At 39.7% G+C, this 13,929-nt stretch overlaps 1 protein-coding gene across 3 annotated transcripts in view; it reads left to right on the forward strand.

Moving 5' to 3' along the window:
• SLC2A9 (solute carrier family 2 member 9) overlaps window positions 1-13,929 on the forward strand; it is a 229,315-nt gene that overhangs the window by 104,843 nt on the left and 110,543 nt on the right. For all 3 annotated transcript variants that reach the window (XM_075066595.1, XM_032775770.2, XM_032775771.2), the window contains one exon: window positions 8,625-8,800. In XM_075066595.1, the coding sequence (XP_074922696.1) occupies window positions 8,625-8,800 (176 nt within the window). The remainder of the gene's footprint in view (window positions 1-8,624; window positions 8,801-13,929) is intronic.

Consider the following 13,929-nt stretch of genomic DNA (forward strand, 5'->3'; position numbering starts at 1 on the left):
TTGAACTGAATCAGTGTCACAGGGACCACCTATTTCTGTGAGTGCTGTGAGGTACTCACCACTTCTTGAAAATCAAGTCACTTGGTAGGTGTCTAAATATTGACATAGGTGCCTCACTTTAGACTCTTGGTTTTGAAAGTCTTGGCCAGGGTCTTTGAAGTAGGCTGGAGTAAGTCTATGGAGAATTTTAAAGCAAGAGATAAGTTCTGAATGAGATCTGCCAAAGAATCTTGTGAGCTGTTTGTAGGGGTGTCGTGGTAACTCTCCTAATTACATTAAAAAGAGTTGGATTTTAAAGTGACTCATGTACTAGTGTTATCTTTTTCCAGCAGTACCAATTCATTTAAAAATACCACAGATGACTATGAAAATTGTACCGAACAAAGCTGTTATGTGTATGCTTTTACATCATAAATTAATCCATTACTTAAAGACTTAATTATCTCACAGTACATTTTTTTAAACCTTTTTCCATGGTAAAGGCAGAATTTTGAGACATGTCATAATTTTGATATGTCTGAGGGAAGAATCTCAGTCTTTCAGCTTAGGACTGCGGTTTTGTGGCTGTCAGATATTTGATCATTTGTGAAATGTCTTCAAGTGCATTTTTGCATTCCTTTTGGCTGGGTCAAACTCTCAGAACAGATCAGCCCACTTAGAATTAATAAACCACAACACTAGATGGAGATCAGCATATTGTACGGGTTATAGTAACTCATCTATAATAAATTTAGGAACTTTACTTTGTTTCTAGCATGAATACTATTCTATATTCTGTTCCATTCTGCATAAATTATCTTATACCACCCTTGTCGCTTTAGTGTCTGAGTACCTTCCAGTAGTGCATTAAGTGACAGGACTAACATCTGTTATGTGGGTTCATATTCTCTCTCATCTTCTCTCCAGGGGGAGATAGGTACATGCACTGGAGTGTTTTTGTGGTTGTGGTACGTGTGTTTTGTAAATACTTAAAATAGTTCTAGGTTTTATTGTAGGTGTTTTGTTTTAATCCACACTTCTCTTACCTGGGCAAAAGTCTCTCTCTCCATTTTCTTCTATGCAGTTTAATAAACAATAAGCACACAATAAATACATACTATTAATACAAACAAAAAGTGAAAACCAAATAGGACAACTCCTATGTTTCCGCACATCTCCCTGGCTTGGTTTCTAGTTAGCACAACCTTCTGAAGCTAAAATTCATCCCTGTGTAGTGGGTGAGCACAAGAGCTATGCGCCACTTTAGCCTTATTTTGAGGAGTTAAGTGGTGCATCGGTCTGTGCTAACACTACATCCTGAGAGATACCCAGGTGCTGACTTTAAACAGGCTCCACTGCACCTAATCAAATCCCATCTGTTAGTTCCATCCTTGAGCTGCCTCTGGCTGGGAATTAACCCCTGAATCTATAGGCCATACCCTGGTTCAGCTGAGCCTGCTCTCAGGGACACTACTGGGATAGGTTTCAGTGGTAGCCGTGTTAGTCTGTATTAGCAAAAAAAAAAAACGAGTCCTTGTGGCACCTTAGAGACTAACAAATTTATTTGGGCATAAGCTTCCGTGGGCTAGAACCCACTTCAATCAGATGTGAAGCACCCCACCTCCTTTCATGTATTTATATATGCTCCTGTATCTTTTACTTCATGCATCTGATGAAGTGGGTTCAAGCCCACGAAGGCTTATGCCCACATAAATTTGTTAGTCTCTAAGGTGCCACAAGGACTCTTCATTTTTTTACTGGGATAGGGTACAGCAGAGCTTTTGAGGCTTATTCCAGATTGTGCCTAGAAGACCTGTATACTCCATCATGTTGCCACTGATGTCAGTGGGACTGGGGTTTCTCATGTAGAATGAGGATTGAATTTGTCTCTTCCATTTATCAAAGAAGAACCAGGGGGGACCTGAAGACTTCTGAGACACAAATACTGAATAAAACCTGTCACAAATTCGACAAAATAGGCTCTTTAAAAAGCCGATGCTGAATCTGGACTTTAAAATAACTCACCTGTCTAGTGCCAGTGACTATTGCTTATAGCATAGCAACAGCTCTTGTGTCATGCAGGGGATAGCTGAGCAGTTTGAGCATTGGCCTGCTAAACCTAGGGTTGTGAGTTCAATCCTTGAGGGACCATTTGGGGCAAAATTCTGTCTGGAGATTGGTCTGCTTTGAGCAGGGGCTTGGACTAGATGATCTCCCAAGGTCCCTTCCAATCCTGATATTCTATGATTGTATGTTTTTAGTATGTATATTCAGAAAATGACTTGATTGCTAATCCAGAGGCCTAGGAAGTGGCTTGGAAACTGGAGGAGGATTTCAGAGTTGCAGGAAAATCTGTCATCGTGAAAGAAACATTACCAACACCTAATTGCAAATGATTTAATAGTTGAAATGAGTTTTGGCAACCAACTTACTGGAAATTACTTTTGTGAGTAAGAAAACTGATAATAATGGGCAGTCTTAAAAACTGCTCTTCTAAATTTAGAAGCTTTTTTGAAACGTGAGTCTTATACCGTTTGAATTTGAGCTAGTGGTTTAGAGTTAAAAGTTTCCGTGTTCTATTACCAATCATTATGATACTAGCATTTGAGTGCAATGTATCTGGCACATGGTTGTCTGAGAGAGACGAAAGACCGAGGAGAAAGAAGTCTAAGAGATGCCAGAGGAATAAGTAAGCCCTTAGTCATTATGGCACAACAGGAAAGAAATGAAAATAAAGCCTTCCCATAAAGATAAGAAGTCAGCCAGCCACAGATGGAAAAGTAAGTATTCCAGGTGGGGTAAAAGTGAAACAAATTCCTTTTTGCAGGACAAAAATTGCCATTGCACTCAATTTCAACAGCTCAAATTAAAAAAATTAAGTTAATAAAATTAGACATAACTGACTGAAAAGCCACATTACTGCACTCTGGCCATCTCCCTGCCAGTGCAGGATTTATTTCCTTCAGTTTATTGTCTTTGTGCTTTGCTGAGTTTAAACGATGCAAGTGTCTGAGCATTCTACCACTTCACCAGGCAGGTTCTTCCTTAGTCAATAGGCTTGAAAAATCCTAACAAATAGTATTATTAACTTATAAAATTAAATTTCTGACATTATTGGAAGAGGTGGGTTAGAGGAAATTTCAGGATAAGTGTTTCAGGATAAGAGTAACATGAAATCTTGTTAAATCTGCTGGAAAGGATATAGTGTTGTAGGAGTGTGCTCTGTACTCTGCATTAATGCAGGGAAGTAGTGGTTTGTTAGCATTCACTGGTGTTTCAAGTATTTGTGAAGTTTTGCTGTTGGCAATTACATCTTTATTCTTAACTGCAGGGAGGGAAAGGAAAATGGATACTTTTTTTTTCTCCCTTGTGCTCGATCAATCATTTTTTGTACTTACAAGTTTTGACTTCCTCCTCCGTTTAGAAATATACCAAACCCCCTGTGCAGAATGGACAGATTGCTTCCTTTTTAGTTGACTGCACCTGTATTTTGACTGCATACCCTACAGGGATGTTGAAGGTTCTGAGAACAGGAAAAATAAAGAAAATTGTGCACTGACCTGGTTTACTCCAGTAAAAAAATAAAACGATGCATTAAAAATATGTGAAGTTCTTTGATGTTGTACTTCTTATTACCTTCCTTATGTGTTGTTCTTCAATACTAGCATTCTTAACAATAAAGGATATAATATGGAGATAGGTAGGTAGGTAGGTAGATCATTAAATATACTGTACCTAGATTTATTTCTTGTTTTACAGCTTATACCAAGCTCTACATACGTTACAATAATTTAAGCAAGAATTAAATACATCATTTAAAAAGTATAATTCAATGAATAATACCGGTAATTTGTCCATGAGAAAAGGACACCTGCTTGGCCCTAACCACAAAACAATTAGGATTTGTTTATTAACCTACCTTTGCTCAAAAGACTTGCATAAATAGATGAATCTAAGCAATGTGCCAGAAGTTTTAAAAAATAATCTGATCTGTGTTGCACCAAAGGGAAAACTGTGAGTTGCAAAGGAAAAAGCCCTTTAGGGATAATGCTCTGCTAGCAGCCCCCTTTCTTCCAAATGAAGATGATGATAGACTGGAGCAATGAGAGATGAGGTCTCTTGAGAATGCAGCTCTCAAAGCAGTTAGACTGCTATAGGTTAAAGCTAATGACCCAAGATTTTCAAAAATGACTACTGTTTTTGTTTGCCTCCATTTTCGGTGCCCAACTTGACATACTATATTTTCAGAAAGTGATCAGCAACCACCCCTGAAAACTAGGCTCTTTAAAGGGTCTGTCTACACTGCAATTAAAGACCCATGATTGGGCCATGTCAGCTGACTCAGGCTTCTGGGGCTCAGCCATGGGGCTATAAAATAGCAGTGTAGATGTTCACACTCGGGCTGGATTCCAGGCTCTGGGATCCCACAACAGGAGAAGATCCCAGAGCCCGGACGCCACCCTGAACCAGAATGTCTACACCACAGTTATACAGCCTCACAGCTCGTGACCCACAAGCCCACATCAGCTGACATGGGCCATCTGCTGGTGTTTAATTGCAGTGTAGACAGACCCTAAGAGATCTCAAGTTGGGCATGAAAAAAATTGAGGCATCCAAAATCACTAGACAATTCTGAAGATTTTGGCTAGGTCCTTTTTAATTCCACTGAGAACTGAACTAGTAGTTGGCACAGGTCCTGGAACATTGATATTATGGTTGTTTTGTTTGATTTGGATGACTTTCTTAATAACATTGAAATTCCACAGTATGGCCCATTTCTTTACTAGATAGTGCTACAATCCAGGAATTTTAGACCTTGAATGGAATGTGGGCATTTCAATCATCATGACTGAGTGTATCTGGCCTTATTAGATATCCAAGTCCATTATGTGGTCTAAATGAGCGGCTGTGCACATTATGCATCTGTAGATAATACTTTTCAAAGCTGTGAATAGTGTGAATAAGCCAAAAGTACATTTTTTTTTCTCAGTAAAATCAAAGCAACACTATCACTTTTCTTCCTAATAAAATAATAATAACTACTATTATTTCCTTAAAAGGAGGAATTTTAAGTGGCCGGCTGAGTAAATAATTGTTTTTGAGACTTGCCTCTTACAGTGTTCGGAACAGCCTGGTTACAGGAGCCTTTATAATGCAATTGATTCTCTGTAGCAGAAATAATTCTAAGGTGTCGAACATTTAAATATATGTCATGAAGCCAACCCTCAGGGTATGTTCTTGGAGATTAATAAAAATATCAGCAATTTATAGCACACTCATAGGACGACTTCAAAATTAAGGGTTCTTTGAAAAGTGACTAATGCTTCTGGAAATGCTTTGTGCATGAATGCAATAGAAAGCTTTTATTGTTCACAGTGAAAAGTTAATGCAGTAAATCTCACCCATTATGTTATTGCACTAAAGTGGTTTGGTGGGTTTTTTTTTGTTTTTTTTTTTTTTTTTGACTGATGCGTGTTAATGAGGTATAAACACGGACATAAGGAAAGTGGTGTGAATTAGCTTCCCAATTTTCTATATATGGGATGTGGGAAAATACTAACAGCTTTAGGTAATTCTTTCCAACCATTTAATACACCGAGGAGTTGAATCCTTGGCTGTAATCTGTCTGCATAAAGAAGAAGTTGAAGTTTATTGTTTTAGGAAGGGTAAAATTTTTCTGCCCCAAATGTCTGTCCTTTATTCGTTTATAATAATTGCACCTTTCTGCTTTTTCTCATTACTTTTCAGTCCATTTCATCTTTAGAAACTAAGGCCACGTCTACACTACGGGATAATATCGAATTAGCTAAAATCGGTTTTATAAAACTGATAATATAAATTCGATTTCATGCAGCCACACTAGGCACAGTAATTCGGCGTTGTGCGTCCATAGTCCGAGGCTAACGTTGATTTCTGAAGCGTTGCATTGTGGGTAGCTCTTCCGTAGCTATCCCATAGTTCCCGCAGTCTCCCCCGCCCCTTGGAATTCTGGGTTGAAGTATTAGAGGACCAGTGTATCAGAGCACAGCTGCTCCGTGTCAGTATTCACAGGGGTGCCCCTGCAACAACCCACCGTTGCTTCCCTCCTCCCCAACCTTCCTGGGCTACCGTGGCAGTGTCCCCCATTTGTGTCATGAAGTAATAAAGAATGCAGGAATAAGAAACACTGAGTGAGACTTTTAGTGACATAAAATGAGGGGGAGGCAGCCTCCCGGCGCGATGATAGTCCAGGCAGGACATTAAGCGGTGTGGGGGAGAGGAGCCCAGCATGCTCTGCTATGACAGTCCAGGCAGTACAGAATCTTTTCTTTACACAGGAAAGGGAGGGGGCTGAAGCCCCAGTTGCTATGATGAAGCTGGTTATTAGCCGTCTGTCCTATCTACTGGGAGTCCCCACCAGCAATGTTGGCCTCGATGTCACATGTTAGATATCATCGATGAACGGATACAGTCCTATTGCACCGTCTACCACCGGGAGGGGAGAGGGAGAGGAGCGGATACTGCTCTTCACTGCTGCAGCATCGCGTCTACCAGCAGCATTCAGTACACATAGGGTGACATTGAAAGTAGTCAAGAAATGATTTTTTCCCTTTTCTTTCACGTGGTGGGGGGGGGGAAAGAAACTGAGGAAGCTGTTCCCTGAACCACGCCAGACACTGTGTTTGAACCTACAGACATTGGGAGCTCAGCCAAGAATGCAAATACTTTTCAGAGACTGCTGTGGACTGTGGGATAGCTGGAGTCCTCAGTACCCCCTCCATCCATGAGCGTCCATTTGAGTCTCTGGCTTCCCGTTACGCTTGTCACGCAGCGCTTGTGTATCCTGGAGATTTTTTTTCAAACGCTTTGGCATTTGTGTTCTGTAACGGAGCTCTGATACAACAGATTTGTCTCCCATACAGCGATCAGATCTAGTATCTCCCGTACGGTCCATGCTGGAGCTCTTTTTGGATTTGAGACTGCATCGCCACCCGTGCTGATCAGAGCTCCACGCTGGGCAAACAGGAAATGTAATTCAAAAGTTCGCGGGGCTTTTCCTGTTTACCTGCCCGCTGCATCCGAGTTCAGATTGCTGTCCAGAGCGGTCAGTGGGTGCACTGTGGGATACCGCCCGGAGGCCAATAACATTGATTTCCATCCACACTAACCCATAATCCGATACGTTAATATCAAAATTTAGCGCTACTCCTCTCGTCGGGGTGGAGTACAGAAATCGATTTAAAGAGCCCTTTATATCGATATAAAGAGTGTTGTAGTGTGGACGGGTACAGCGTTAAATCGATTTAACTCTCTTTAAATCGATTTAAACGCATAGTGTAGACCAGGCCAAAGTCTCTTGATCTCATTGCTATTTGCATTTGTTAGGTGGGATTTTCATTCGCTTGGCCTAATACTGCTCTCTTCGAAGTCCATGGTAAAACTCCCATTAACCTTCATGGAACTGAGTTAGGCTAGTGCTTAGTGCTTTAGAAAAATCTCTCCTTTGTTCTGGATATTGTGGAGATAGGTGCTATAGAGATACCATAGATACATTGGACACATAGATCTCTTTTACAATCAATGTTAAATAGTTCTGTCTGAATTCCAGACTTCCTCTTAAGTTTTTTATCTTCTTTAATGTAAAGAATCTGTATTGTTTTGTGACATAAACAGAGAGAACGGGAGGAGGAAGAATGTACATAACTAAGAGTGTTTATATGTTGTACATAAAATGACCTCTTATTTATTTTAATTTAAATAAATGTTCATGTAGTTCAGACATTAAGGCTCTTCCCTGTTAAAGCAGGGGGGTAATAGCCTCTAGTGCTTCCACTGATCAAAATTGCAGCACTATCACAGAGCTGGAGAGATGGGCTTTTCAGGTCACTAAAGTTCCATCATTTGGAACTTGATGGGAGCAAGATTAGTCCCTTAAAAGGTTAACTCCTTGAGGCAATGGCCCTGTCTTCTTATTTAACAGTAAAGTGCTCTGTAAATCTATGGAGATGCAAGTGAAATTAATTATCTCTTCCTATATATCTTTGCCTCCATACCTCTATTTCTTTTTAAATCACATCTTAAAATGTCCCACTTCTCCCTTTCCTATGCATTGATAATGTCGTTTTTCCCTCTGCTTTTGATCTTCTGACTAAAACCTTGCCTATGCTACCAAAAATTGCCACTCTGATGTTGAGTGTCATCAGCAGGTGCTCAAGAGGTTGGCTACACAGGTAGTCAGGGCCAAATGAGGTGTTCAGCATCACTTGTGAAATCCTGGTTAAAATTTCCTTTTGTTTACATCTCCATTGTCTTTTGCATTGTTTTGACTCGGTAAAGTATTTTGGATAGAATTTGTATGAAAGACACAAAATAAAAGAAAGTGACTGATATTGCTAGATACTGAATGGCCTCAATGGCCATTGCCTTCAGCTGAAGTTGAGCAAGCTGAACAGCTTGCCGGACTGGGCCCCAAAATTGTATTCCTATTGTAGTGATGATGGTGAGCTAGGCCATGCTCAATAAAGAGGGAGCAGAATAGCTACACTAAAGAGGTGAAAAACATTCCAAGTGTTTTTAAATGTATTCAACCTTCTGCGAAACTCACCTGTTTTTAAAAATAAAGCATATTAGGTGTCTTGCTAATGTCTCCGATTGTCCATTTGCAGCATTCCAGACCTTCTTTGGGAAAGATGATGTCTCTCATGAATTAAAAGAGAGTGAAGCACAGAGAAATGTTAAATTAGAGTCTGTCCTTCAACTTCTGAGAAACCGCTCTGTGCGCTGGCAGATCATTACTGTAATCATCACCATGGCCTGCTACCAGCTATGTGGGCTAAATGCTGTAAGTATTCCTTTTCAGTATGTGGCCTGTAATGGGTCGTGCCTTTTATTAATCAGTATTTATATGTTCTCATACTTGACTGTCTTCATAATTTTTCATTTCTCTGCTATTCCTCATGATGGTTCCTAACCTCAATTTGCCAGAAGCTGGGAATGGGCGACAAGGGATGGATCACTTGGTGATTACTTGTTCTGTTCATTCTCTCTCACGTACCTGGTATTGGCGACTGTTAGTAGACAGGATACTGGACTAGATGGACCTTTGGTCTGACCCAGTATGATCATTCTTTTGTTCTTATGACTGTTGTTCATTATTTGTGTCGTAGTAGCATTTCAAAGACACAACTGACGACGGGGTTAGAGCTAGCAAACTGTTTTTGTACGTTTTACTGAAAAATGCAGTTTTGGTCTTCGCAAAACTATTAGTGAATTTGACGTGAATTCATCTGAAAAATAGGTATCATTGGCAGCCTCCCTGTAACCTTTAGCCTATTGGTTAGAGCGCTCATTTAATAGATGGGAGATATGGTTCAATTCCTCCCTCTGCTGATGTAGAACAAGGGCTTGAGCTTGGGACTCTTACTTTGCAGGAGGGGGCCTCTAACCACCAGGCTATGGGGTATTCTACTGTTGAGCTCTCTGTCTTTGTGATTGGAGCTGTTTTGAATAAATAATTAAATAGCCATTGGAAGAGAGACTTGAACTTGGCTCTCCCACAGCCAAGGCACATACCCTAAACACTGTGCTTGTGTGTGTGCATAGTTTTCTCTCTCTCACTTTTTCTCCACTTCCTCCTCCCCTCCCCGTCATGACTATTCATTGTCTTTCATAGTGGCAGTTCACAGTCATTCACATTCACAATTTTTGGATTTGGTTCAACCCGATCCAATTTTTTTTTAACTGCCAGTGAACTGAAAAATCAGTTTTTGCCCAGCTCTAATTGGAGTCTCTTGTGGGTAACATTTTCACAAGCGACTTAGGCATTTAGAGGCCTGTGTCCCCTTGATTTTCAGTGAGACGCACACTCTTAAGAGCATAAAGTCCCAGTTTGCAAAAGTGAGCCCTTAAGGGCGTGTCTACACTGCAGCTGGGAACAAGGCACCTGCCCAGATAGACAGACTCATATTAGTGGGGCTCACGCTAGGATGCAAAATAAAAGTGTGGCTTTTGCAGCCCTGGTGTAGGCTCAGGATAGCTACCTGAGCTAAGATTCAAGGGACAGGATGGGCTTGTGCATAAATGGCTTGTGCAAGCCTCCCTTAGTGCTGCAACATCAACATTGTTATATTTAGCTTCGTAGCGCAAGTCTGTCTACCCTGGCTGGGAGGCTCACTCCTTGCTGCAGTGTAGACATACCTTAAAAGTCACTTAGGTGCTTTTGAAAATGTTACCTAAAGTGATTTGTCTAAGATCATACTGCAGAATAATGAACTGGAAATGTAACCCAGGTAATAGAAAAACTTTTCAGCACATATGAGTAAGAAGTCTAAAAGATTTTCTTCAATGTTTAGGGGACACTAGAAAATACCTAGCACAGTAGGTATTGTTTGCTTCCAACGGCAAGATTTCAGTACTAATGACAGGGTTTTTTTGTTCTTTGTGGATATTTTGAGATGAAATGAAACGGAATTATCTTGTCACCCATTCTTTGTTACAATTTATCAACTCAACTTATAAGTGAAATAAATGGCACCCACAGTAAGTAACACAAGACTACTAAAGTTATGTGTTTGCATTGCTTTAAAAAACCCATAGGTATATTTTCAGGGATATAAGGAGAAATTTGTGACTTTTGGCATATTTGAAAGACCAAAATTGCCCAGCTCCAATGAAATATGACATACTTTAAAAGCAAAACACTATCTCTTTCCTGGTGGGGTGTAATTTTTTTAAAATTATATTGTATATGTTCCAAAACTAATGCAACATTTATTTTACGCAGGTATATTTGGAAATCAAGCTCCATATAAAAGTATCAATTGGCAGTGCCCTGTAGTCCTAGGAATTGGGTACTTTTATCTCATTTTTTACTTTGTTTTTTCCCATATAATTCTGCCAGTTATGTTAAAATTTGTTACACAAATTGAGTTTTCAATTACAATTTGAAACTGATTTTCTAGTTAAATTATTATTATTGTAAAACCTTCTGAGATGCCTGCAAGAAAGATGCTGTGTAACAGAAATTGGCTAAAGTGCATACTGAATCACTGTTTCACTTGCTTTGTTATACCGCTAAGAACTTAAGACATTCTAAAAAGAGGGTAAGGTACCCGGACAAGCATGTTGCTCTTTGGTTGATGTACATTTTGTAACTCTCCCTACTCTTTTCCTGAAGAATCAAATTATAGCCAAATTCAGCTCTCTGGTATATTTATTGGATTCCCATTGAGGTAAATGGAAATCATGCACGTGCTCAACGACAAAATTTTGTCCGAAGAGTTTTTTTAACTTAATTGCACTATTTGCTTGAATCATATTTCACAGTAACTTATCCAGTATGTTCATTACTCTTTGTGGGAAATATCTCCCCCTGAATTCCTTATTTAAGACTGAATTCAGCAAGATATTTAAGCACAGTCCTAAATTTAAGTGGATGAATACTTCCACTGATTACTTAAAATTAGGAACATGCTTAAATACATTGCTAAATCAGGACCTTACTTCTTGTGCATGTGCATTCCTTAGTTTTTAATTCTTCACCAGTATAAACAACCACTACAGTCTTGAAAACATAATCAGAGACTTAGTTTGGGGAATGCTGAGCATTTCTAAAAAATCTCTTGATACACAGAAAGTGTCCTCACACCTAGGCATATGTTGGAATCCCGGTATCTAGTGGAAATTGGCATTTTAGTGTCTACTGGAATCTGTAGATTATTCATACTATAGGAGGGCACAAAGAGCGAGCAAGTTCTTCTCCTTTATAGGATCTAAAAGTAGAACGATGCAAGTATATGATGTCTTGCATGGTGTATACTGTTTTCTCAGATTGGTCCTGATCCAAACCTTACTGAAGCCCGTGCAAATAACTCCAATTGATTTCGGATTAGGCCCCCAATTGGGACAGTGGGACTGAGAGAGAAAGATGCTACTGTCCTTTTGGAAGGAAAATGAGATTGTGCGCATGCAGGCACTCACCCTCTCCGGGTGCAGGTTTCTTGAGATAGTGTTCTTTTAATTTTGAGAGAGAATTAAAGTTAAAATAAGTATAACCTTTTATTTCTCAAGCAGGCACCCATTATTCTTACAGGCTTGACATAACTTCCTTAGGAATCCCATTGGTTTCAGTGGAACTATGTGGCAATCAGGATTTGGCCCATGAGCAAGTATTTTGCCTGCTCAGTTGCAAGCACACAATAAATCCATTCTCACACAGACACAGTATTTTAAGTGGATTAACATTTTTTTCTGATTTCATCTGAGAGTAATTTCCAATATGAAAATCCTTCATAATATTAAACTCTAAGATCTAGTTGGCCTGTGGTGGCCTTCTGGTCAGTCAGGGCTTGCCATATGTCTTGCCCAGATGGTTGTCACAGAAAAAAGATTGAACTGATCCTTCCACATTTATCCAAGAGCTTCACATCATTCCCAGGGGAAATTACCAAGTGGCTGCCTTCTGTAATTGTCCAGCTGGTATCTTGAGGAGTATATCTAGCAATTATTCCCTTCTAAGGTTGCATCTTGTAATAAAAATTCTCACCATTTAATTCCAGCAAGTACATTATTTTCTAGATGCACCAGAAACTATAATGAAGACATTGATGATCATACTACTAGATATAATTATGGTGAAACATTAAAGAATCAATCACAATATTCAAAAAAAAGCTGTATTAGTTTCTACTGGTTCAATAAAAAGTTATATATGATAAATCTATATACCATGGATAAGGAATTAACTTCAAAATATAAATTAATAATAAAGTATCTCAGCCTTAACGTACACATAAAACTAAATTAAGTGAATATAATTTCTCATCACTGGTGAATTTGATCTGTTCCTTTTCTCTGTTGCTTCCTATGTAATATAATTCATTTCCGACTGCTTAACATACACCATGCGCGAGCTTAAGATAGAATTTTGAGGGATAAAAGTTTCTGATGGAGAATCAACAAGATAGTTTAACAGAGGGCAGAGTAACTTTAGTCTGTAAATTACGTTTATTGTCAAAGATGCTGGAACATTTTATCCAGATTACTAAAATAAATCATTGGCATTGGTTATTTTTCTCTCAAATAGTTATTCCTTAGTGTCTGAATTGCCCAGGGACATGAATGCTCCTTTTGCTCTTTGTTTCTGCCATGTCTAGTTGAGCTGAACCATTTTTTAATAGAATCATATTGTCCATGGGTCAGAATTGGGAGAAAAAGCTGGTAATACTCTTCCAAGCTCCACCCACACAAGGCACTAAATCAGGATGTGGTGTGTCACTCTCTGGGCTGCTTGGGTTCAGACACCCTCTTCACTAGGATCCATTAAGACTCATGTGCTTTGGTGGACTTACTAGGCTTGGCTTCCCCTCAGTGAAGCTCATATGCCTCACTGGGCTTTTAAAGCTTAGCTTCCCTTTGAATGGGCTGTGGTTGTCTGCTGGCATCTTCTCGTTTGGAGTGGGAGGATTGTCCGTCTGTCCCAAGCTGCCAATCACAGTAGGTTGTCTTCATAATATGATCATTCCTCTCCTTTCTTACATGCTTTGCTGAACAGTGAAGTAGCTAATACTTTCACATGTCAGCCCCTTATCATTGGGCATCTGAGTCTCCATTGAGCCGAATGGGTCAGGTCACACCTCTTAGAACTATTGTTTGAGGTTCTGCAAAGGCATGCAGAAGAGTTCTGCTTGCAACTGCATCAGTTACATGCCATTCATATTGCTCATCCAACAAACCATTTAAACCTGTACTTTAAGTCCCATTGATTTCCATGGGATTACTCAGGTGCTTGAGGGGGTCAGGGCCAGAGTGTTCAGCAGTTTTCAGAGTCAAGCCCGAAAACTCTGCACTTTTTTTAAAACACAAGAGCATGTGATCAAGAGGATAAAGCACATGCTCGATATTAAAACTCTCCCTCCAAATAAACCTCCTCTCCATCTGCCTCATCTACCTCAATCCACCCACTCCCCAGAT

Source organism: Chelonoidis abingdonii, chromosome 5, assembly GCF_003597395.2.
Source record: "Chelonoidis abingdonii isolate Lonesome George chromosome 5, CheloAbing_2.0, whole genome shotgun sequence".
In the NCBI taxonomy this organism is placed as follows: domain Eukaryota; kingdom Metazoa; phylum Chordata; order Testudines; family Testudinidae; genus Chelonoidis; species Chelonoidis abingdonii.